Raw genomic sequence first — 9,554 nt, forward strand, 5'->3', positions numbered from 1 at the left:
TTTAATTGGAAACACAGCTTGTAATATTTGGTTTTAATTCGGCTTTTATCGGGGTTTATTTTCTGTATTTTTGTATTTTGTAATTTTTTGTATTTTGTGTTTATTATTTGTTTTTAATATGCTGTGAACCGCCCTGAGTCCTATGGGAGAAGGGCGGTATACAAATTAAAATAATAAATAAATAAATAAAATAAATAAATCTACAAATCTGGCTCTCCATGTACGGTCTGAGTCCAATCCAAACCACTTAGCGGTGTTTCAAGATATTCTTAGCAACAAAGTTTAGCAACAAATCTTGAACCAATCCTAAATGTCCATGTGAAAGATCCCTAGAGGGGATGTTTCTGCCCAGGTTCAGCAAGAAACACTAAGAAATTATTCAATAGCTAAACGAGCAAGAAAGGTTTCCTTAAGGAAGTATGTTGGAAAAGCTACCGTAGAATATCAAGAGTTGAGTATTTGTTCTTCATTAGCTCCTCTGCATACTGACATCTGATCGACTGCAGACTTTAATCAAAAATTAACCAACAGTAGGGAAACACAGTTGATTTCATTACAGGAAAATAAATGTAATTGCTGAAAATTAGGCTACTAAAAACACCAATGTACTTCATCTCAGCTGTCAGATGCTAAAAATATTTTACAAAATCCTGCTGAGTGGTGGAAGTGGGTACAGAGCATGGTGAAAGCAAAATACTTTATGCTGAATGAAAATCTAAGGGAATTTAGCAGTGCATCCAATTTTGAGGTTTCTTGCTCAGTTTTATTCCAGTTGGAGGCTTCCCTATGTAAAGACTTAGTAAAAGCAGAGGTTTAGTTCAGTAGATAAGTTACATGTCTAAATATATATGTTCTTTACTCATCTTTTTAAAGAAATGCTTCGGAAATCTGATGTTTGTTCATAGGAGTCAATAGTATATCATTCTCCTTTTCTCTCTTCCATCTTTATGTCTTGTTTTTAAGGAATAAGTCTCACTCAAAATGAGCTTGATTCCCAATAATTACAAGGGTATCAGTTTAGTGTGGTTTTCTGTCAACCAAATGGAACAGGTTTACTCCCAGAATGTGTTTTTCAACTTCTAGCCTAATATTATTCACTGCCTCAGTAATTTATGATTCTGTAATCCAATGGACATCATTTTGTCAGGATTGTCACTATTTGTGTTCTTACAGTATATGCTCTAGCTTTATATGAATAGTAATAGTACATAGATACCTAGTCCTCTTTTAAAATTGCTTTTGCTTGTCAATATAACATCTCTGCACTTTTATCTAGATTTGTCATAGTTCTTCTCCCAGGAAGCAGACATCTCATGAAATAGTTACAATCACCATCATATGATATTTTAAGCATAGGAAGATACCTATTACCACTTATATAATCACTTCAGTTTCTTTTCCACCTATTTGTCTGAGCTGGCATTGTCTGTTGATAGAATCTTTTGAGTATTTTTTCTTAGGACACTTTTTAATATATTATTTTATTTAAAAATAAATAAATAAGGCAACTAATATAAAGAAGAAAAAGCTTAAAAGTGAAAGAAAAAAAATAACAAAGATGTTTGCAAGATATTGAAATATTTGTCAGCCCACCAGTTCCTTCCGACACTAGACTGCTGTATTTGTTACTAATTTACTGTAAATCTGGGCAGTGCTGACCTTCAAGTTTAAGGACTGTGGTCCAGACAGCAAATTTCCTGATGTTCCCCCAACAGCCATGACTGGCATCTTCAGAGGTGAGATGGTCTGCTACACAAACCATGGCAACCGATGAGGGCTTGACTAGGTTTCTGTCTTTATAGCCAGGTGACCTGATTTTTTATTGGTCTTTAGTTGAACTAGTTTCTGATTAGTGCAGGGCTGATTAGTGAGGGCTGGTCTCTGGTTGGTTCTTTGTTCATGCCAGCATCTGATTGGTCATTTTTGGAGTACTGAATCTTGATTGCTGCTTTGTTCATGCTGGGTTCTGGATTTATTTGGATTATTCTCCAAAGCACCTGAGAGCAGGACAAGAAGCAATCGATGGAAACTAATCAAGGAGAGAAGAAATTTCCTGACAGCTAGAACAATTAATCAGTGGAACAACTTGCCTCCAGAAGTTCTGGGTGCTCCGTCACTGGAGGCTTTTAAGAAGAGATTGGACAACCATTTGTCTGAAATGGTATAGGGTTTACTGCCTGAGCAGGGGGTTGAACTAGATGACCTCTAGGGTCCCTTCCAACTCTGTTATTCTATCCTATTTGTTTATTTAATTTATTCACCACTGTCTCATTATCTCAAATGAAGATTCATCTGAGCAGCTGAGTCTGATTGGATCTACATAGCTGACCACCTTGCCTCTGAAGGTGCCAGTCACAGTAGATAATGAAACATCAGGAAATCTACATAGACCAGGTCACTAGGAAGATACCTATTGCTGCTTATTTAACATATAAGGAACGGTTGCTGGAACTGGGTATGTCTAGTTTAATGAAGAGAAGGACGAGGGGGGATATGATAGCAGTCTTTCAATATCTCAGGGGTTGCCACAAAGAAGAGGGAGTCAAGCTATTCTCCAAAGCACCTGAAGGCAGGACAAGAAGCAACGGATGGAAACTAACCAAAGAGAGAACTAAGGAGAAACTTCCTGACAGTTAAAACAATTAACCAGTGGAACAACCTGCCTCCAGAAGCAGTGAACGCGCCAACACTGGAAGTTTTTAAGAAGAAACTGGACAGCCATTTGTCCGAAATGGTATAGGGTTTCCTGCCTGAGCAGGGGGTTGGACTAGATGACCTCCAAGGTCCCTTCCAACATAATAATAATAATAATAATAATAATAATAATAATAATAATAATAATAATAATAATAATAATTATTATTATTATTATTATTATTATTATTATTATTATTATTATTATTATTATTATTATTAATCAGTTTCTGCTCAACTCTGCTCAATAGGTACCAGCTGTGAAAGCCTACACCAGTATATTACCATAAACATAGTTGAGTGGTTTGGTAACACTGAAAGTCCTTTATGGATTTTTAATCACGGATTGATTTTAAGTATGGATTTTTGCTTTATCAAACTCTCCTCAAAATAGTTTAATTGCTGTCATACCTAGATGCCCAGTTATCCCGCAGCCCAAGTAAAAAAGGCCATGGACAGAAGTGTCCAGCTGCCAGATTAGGATGGGGGAGATACCCACATCAACCAAAACAGCCAATAGGAGCTGAGTAGTTTCTATCCTGACTGCAACCATTTTTTTCAATAAAGTGTGGTAGTAAAGCTGACTTTTAAACACTTAAATCAGCTATGGGTTGGGCCTGAAGCAACTGCAATGTCATGTCGACATAGCATAAGAATAACATTTACTGGGTAATGTGCATGCTGCACTATCTTAAGGAGACATGAAGATAAGGCTTAGACATTTTATCTGTTTTTACACAGGGGTCAAATTGTTCTAGGAGCCATTTCTGTGTACCCAGCCCAAGCTTTATTTGCTCATTCCAAATGTTGCTGAGGTTAGTATCTCTGTGTTGTTTCATGACATTTTTTTTTAACCTCCAAAAATACACATTCTCTTGTGATGTTCCTGATATTTCATTTTCTTTTCCTGGAATTTATTTGGAGATTTGCCAATTAGTAGTAAGGGGTGGTTAGCTAAGTGTTTCATTGTGAGGCTGTTCCATCTTACCTGGGTCAATGTTCAACTTCCTAACTGTACTCCACGTTTCCTTGCTGTTGTGAGCCAAGCTTCATTGCTACTGTGCCCTGTGCTGTTCTTTAAGCAGCATGGCTGCACGCTCTTTGGTAGAGTCAATGTTTTCCACAAGTGGACCAAGACAGGGAAGAACATTGTTTCTAGAATAATTATTTAGGAGAGAGCAAGAATGAAATCAAGGTAGAAAAGGCATCTTTTCTTATGCCCTGCTGACAGAAATGGAAAGGAGTGTATATTTCTTTTCTTTGGGGCTTCTACAGCCATTTCCTCTTGTTTGTTTCTCTTTCTTTCCTCAATTGCTCTCAGTGCCTCTGAATACCTTCTTTTTGCAGTCTCTGGTTTGAGAATTCAAAGATTGGAGGTCTGGCATCTGAGGACACCAGCTGTGAATCTTCCTTTGGCCTCATGGGACTTGAAAAGTCAAATAAGTAATTTTCCATCTCAGAACAGAAAATGGACCTCTGGTTCTGCTTCTCAGAGAGCGTCCTGAGGACGGTACACAGAATTCACCTACAAAATTAAAATGGTCTAAACTTAGGAAAAAAAATATTATCCTTGCATTTTGCAAGCAGAAAAACAGCTGTCACGACCAAGATTAATTTGGTTTTGACTCTTGCGTTTTATGGTAATCATTTTTTTTTAAAAAAATGGATGTGTTTGGGAAGAGCAGCAAAAATATAAAAGAAATTTGTCTATACTCATATCAGTAAATGAAAAAATAGCAGCATCTCCTATGTTTTAACCCAAAAAAATAGCTACTTTTCAATCAAACAGATTTAACTGTTTATTCTGAAAAACTGCCAATGTTCTTTTTCTGCAAAGGAAACTCAGTTGTTGTTTTTGTAAAGCACCTTCAGGTTTCATCAAACTATCTTTCATGCTTCTACCAGAGGAGGAATGAAACAACCACATAGTAACTTCTCAGTAGCATCACTAAGAATGGTTCCATTCTTCAAATACCAGAATGGGCATCACACATAAGACTCCCCAACTTGTTCTCTTTGCTACGTGTTCTAGACTCTAGAAGGAGTGCAGAGAAGAGCAACAAAGATGATTAGGAGACTGGAGGCTAAAACATATAAAGAACGGCTGCAGGAATTTGGTATGTCTAGTTTAACGAAGAGAAGGATGAGGGGGGACATGATAGCAGAGTTCCAATATCTCAGGGGCTGCCACAAAGAAGAGGAAGTCAACCTATTCTCCAAAGCACCTGAAGGCAGGACAAGAAGCAATGGGTGGTAACTAACCAAAGAGAGAAGCAACCTAGAACTAAGGAGAAATTTCCTGACAGTTAGAACAATTAATCAGTGGAACAACCTGCCTCCAGATACTATGACTGCTCCAACACTGGAAGTTTTTAAGAAGAGACTGGACAGCCATTTGTCTGAAATGCCCTGAGCAAGGGGTTGGACTAGATGACCTCCAAGATCCCTTCCAACTCTGTTATTCCGTTTTGTTCTGTTTGAGAATGCAGGACACTGGATAAAAAAATTTAAGCTACAGGAAGGCAGATTGTTCTGGAATGTTAGGAAAAACTTCCTAATAATAAGCACACTTTGATAATGAGCCAATTAACCAGATAAGCAGTGGATTCATTAAATGTGTTCAAACAAAGACCAGATCCCCTTCAGGCATCCTTTGATTTGGATTCTCCCACTGAGCAGGAGGTTGGATTTCATGGCCTAAATGACTCTCTGTGATTCTCATTCCAAATTAATACCCTTCAGTATGGTACCTGAAGTTGCCAAGCCTTTCCTTGGCATCTGCCAGACTCCCTATCCCACCTGATTCCATTTCCCGCCCCCCTTTTTTTTTAAACAGGAAACTAGCATGCTGGAAAGCAATGCAGCCATCTTAGGTATTAGCAACAATGCCAAGGGCCCCACATAGAAAAGTCATAGAAAATCAAAATGGTGGGCAACTTCAACCTAGTGCTTTGTTTAGAAGTGTGCTTGTTTCTCCAGAAAAAAAAGAGAGGAGAGCTGAGATGATAGGACCCCTCCTGAGATGACAGCAATTTCAATTGTTTATTTTCCTGTAAGAAAGTGTTTGGAGATTGGCAGATATCTTATTTCTTCATTCATTTCACTTGTTTTTCTACCCACAATCACAATCAACTGTCTTTGGTGACAATCCTCCGAACGTGGTCTCAAAAGACCAGAGGTGTATAGCAGTCCCCAAGATGGAGATCCTTTCATGTAGAGCATGTGCTGGAGCTGCATCAGCAAATTGTTACTGCCTTTTGTTTTTTGTTGAGTAGGACCAAGCACAGAGTTTCATTCTGAACATTTTTATTGCCACTTACAAATACTACTAAACTCTTGTTCGTATCATTGGAGCAACTCTTCCAAAGAACTGGCAAACCTCTGAGTCAGATGTATTCAACCTTGGCAACTTTAAGACTTGTGGACTTCAACTCCCAGAATATGCTGGCTGGGAAATTCTGGGAATTGAAGTCTACAGATCTTAAAATTGCCAAGGTTGGACACCCCTGCTCTAAGCTGTAATGCAAGACTTTCAAACAGTCAGATCATCTTTAATGCCCTTGCTTGATCCAATCCCTAACCTGTATTTTGGCAGCAATGTTACTCTCAGCACAAATGCAAAAAAAAAAACAAAAAAAAAAAACAAAACACACATATATTTAAGACATTTTCTTCCAGAGAATAAACCAAGTGTTAGCAATCAGTGGGACAGAACAGCCCATAAACCTCCCATATCCCATGTTTCTTTACTGTTTGCTCCGCTGAAAGCCATTCAAGCTGAGCCTTGTTATGACTGGCACGGCTGGAAGCTCAGGCTTCTCCATTTATCAAGGACCAGGCGGGTGTTTCATAAAGTTCCCTTTCACATGGATGCTTACTTTGAGACTGGCAGGATTTTTGAAAGAACTCTCTCCTGCTTCTACCTCTGCAACAGTCAGAATGCTTCTTGAAATAGCCTTCAGGATGTTCTATGATCTATTAGAGCTGCTCAAGGCAATGAAGCATGTGGGGACAAGAACTCTTTAAAGCAGCTGCATTTTTTCCATAGATCACATAGCCCAGTGGTTCTCAACCTTTTTAATGCCGCGACCCCAACCGATCGTAAGTCGAGGACTAACCGGTCGTAAGTCGAGGACTAAACCGGTCGTAAGTCAAGGACTACCCAACCGGTCGTAAGTCGAGGACTTTCCCTGCCTGGGAGCACCGCGCATGCGTGGTTCCGCCCCCTGCGCCGGCCGAGGCGTAGCTGGCAAGCGGCAGAGACGGAGCAGGCCGACCACCAGCTGGCCCAGCCCAAGGGAGGTAAGGCACCCGCCAGAAAAGGGGAAAAAAAATGGACAAAAGAATGGCGGACAGCCTTGCTTGGCGACCCCCATGAAATGGTCGATCGACCCCAAATGGGGTCCCGACCCACAGGTTGAGAACCACTGACATAGCCGGTTGATGGACTTGGAGACATCCTTTGCAAAGACGATGTGACTTGGAGCCATGCCCCATTTAAATTCCCCACTTTCCATGCCATTGCATCAAAGAATTGGTAGATCTTTAAATGTATGACAGTTGGTTACCATAATGTCCACAATCACCAGGTCTTCTGATGTTCCTAAAAACATTGCAACTGTCCAATGGCAACACTGGTACCAGTAGGAGCAATTCAAGCGTGTCTCAGTCATGAGCTGAGGGCGAAATGAAGATATGGGAACATAGCAAAAAACAAAACAAAACACATGTTTGTGTCATGGGCACATGGGATGAAATCTATGTTCCAAAGGGAACTAAATAAGCAGCTATTCCATTTAGGATACTCCAACATGGACTCTCACCATTTTACTTCTATTCTTTGGAATCTTCCAAAGAAACTAGAGTTTTAAATGCAGTGTGGTAGACTTTCACAATTGTGCTGGACTTCCAGTTTAAATATTTCATTGTTAAACCTGCATGCATGTTTTTCCAAGACTTTTTCCATACCAGTTATGGCAATAGATGGCATCCATCTCTGAGTCTGTAATATCCAGTTTCTAAAATTCTATCAACTGTTCCAGTGCACATTAATTGTAATTTTTGCAAGCTTGTTGAAGAAATACAATACAATATAGTTCCTGAAAATAAGAGCCACCCAGAGTATTTTGCTGTTTAAAACTGACTAAACATAAAGTGAGGAAAAAGAAGTCCTGACTGACATGAATCTTACAAATCACACCAGATATTAGGACCAGTTGGAATGGCATTTTCTGTTTGTTTTCTCTTCTGCTAAGAGAACTCTATATTTTAATGATGACCAGGGATAATTTCTCCTAAAATATTTCTGAAACCCCCAAGTTCCAAATCTTCATGAAAGAAGAAGCCCTCTTAAAATGAGCACGATTTGGATTTCTACCTTGTACAAGTTGGTTCAGGATATTGTGCAAAATGGTGTTTGGCCACTAATGGTGAACCATCTCCTTAGTTAGTATTTTGTAAATGGGCTTGCTATTAGATTTTATTTTAGTCTTAAGGTTGGCTTGTTGCATTATTGTAAACTGAGTCACAGCAGGTAGTATACAAATTGTATACATTAATAAGTCATCTATCAATCTGAATTTAAAGAAATATAAATGGTGGCACCAAATGCATTTGGATGGATTTAAAGAATATGTTTAATGTTTAAAGAATAAATACAGTAAAATTAACAACAACAATAATAACAATAATAGTAATTTTGTACAAAAAGTTGTTTCAGTGCTGTACAGCTGCTGCAGAATCTGGGCAAAGCACCATGTGTTATAAAGACCCTACTTCTGCTCAATATGTGAAGCCTACTCAGACCCTAATCCCAATCAGGAATTTACAGGTAAAGTAGATGGGTGAGATCAAAAACATGACTGGAATATCCATGAAAGGGTTATGGGTTATCAGGGGGTAGTTTGTGATTGCATTTGTGCATATAGTTAACTAGGAGTTGAACTTGCCACTATGCATTAACTAATAAATTCTGGGAATTATCCCAATATACTAACTAGTGAGTGCCAAGATAGGGAAAATCAGCACAAAACCTTTTCACTGCAAATATTTCAAGCACAAATTCTGATTCTGTTTTCCTTCCAGAGAGTTATTGAGATAATAGAAGTCTGTTTTGTCAGATAATCAACTAACGTACTTCCATTCAACACTGAGGCTAGCTCATACTTTAGGTTTTATGATTATAGGATGTATGCATTAATATATAGCAAAGAGTTATGAATCAGAAAAACCCAGGGAGACATATGGAATTAAAATGAGGACTCTGTGTATTCTTGACCTTGAAAACAATTTACTGTTCTTCATAATAGTAAGCCAATATTTCACCACACCTTAATATCTGGAAGATCTGCTATTGGCCAAAGGAAATTGCTCCAGGGGTTGGATCGAGTCCATGAGCTGCCAACTAGTTTCCCTGCTACAAACCACTGAATATTTTCTTTTTTCAATAAATCATAAACCTTCTCCATTTTGGACAGGAACCTTTTTCCTCAGGGCGGAATAGTTTGTCCTTACAAGAACTGGCAGCTCTGCAAAATGAAAAACAAGCTTATAAATGTCATTCAAAATGGATAAACATAATTTTGTGTAAATAAAGTAAGAAATCGTGAAATAGTTCTGTCTTTCCATAATCGAGGGACGAAGAACTTTTTTAGAATACATGTTTCTTAGTGGGATTGTCAGTTTCAAGAAGCAACATCACTTCAGGACAATGAAATAGTCTTCAGGTAGCCAAATCCAGTTTTCAAGCTAGCTGATTTTTAAGTTTCAATCCTATCTGCTTTGTTTCCAAGTCATCCTACTAAAGTTAGTGGATTTTTCCCCCCCGGAGTGAATAGTAATAGTAATAACATTTAGACGAG

The 9,554-nt window shown here is 38.5% G+C and overlaps 1 protein-coding gene across 1 annotated transcript in view; it reads right to left on the bottom strand.

Annotated features, from left to right (window-relative positions):
• The window catches only part of APCDD1L (APC down-regulated 1 like), a 78,747-nt gene extending 69,586 nt beyond the window's left edge, over positions 1 to 9,161 (bottom strand). The window contains exons 1-2 of the mRNA XM_015832079.2: positions 9,024 to 9,161; positions 7,263 to 7,370 (exon numbers count right to left, since the gene is read on the bottom strand). Of these exons, the coding sequence (XP_015687565.1) occupies positions 7,263 to 7,370; positions 9,024 to 9,161 (246 nt within the window). The remainder of the gene's footprint in view (positions 1 to 7,262; positions 7,371 to 9,023) is intronic.
• Positions 9,162 to 9,554: the final 393 nt, after the last annotated feature.

The sequence above is a fragment of the Protobothrops mucrosquamatus genome, unplaced genomic scaffold (assembly GCF_001527695.2).
Source record: "Protobothrops mucrosquamatus isolate PMUCROS unplaced genomic scaffold, P.Mucros_1.0 scaffold_299, whole genome shotgun sequence".
Taxonomy (NCBI): Eukaryota; Metazoa; Chordata; class Lepidosauria; order Squamata; family Viperidae; genus Protobothrops; species Protobothrops mucrosquamatus.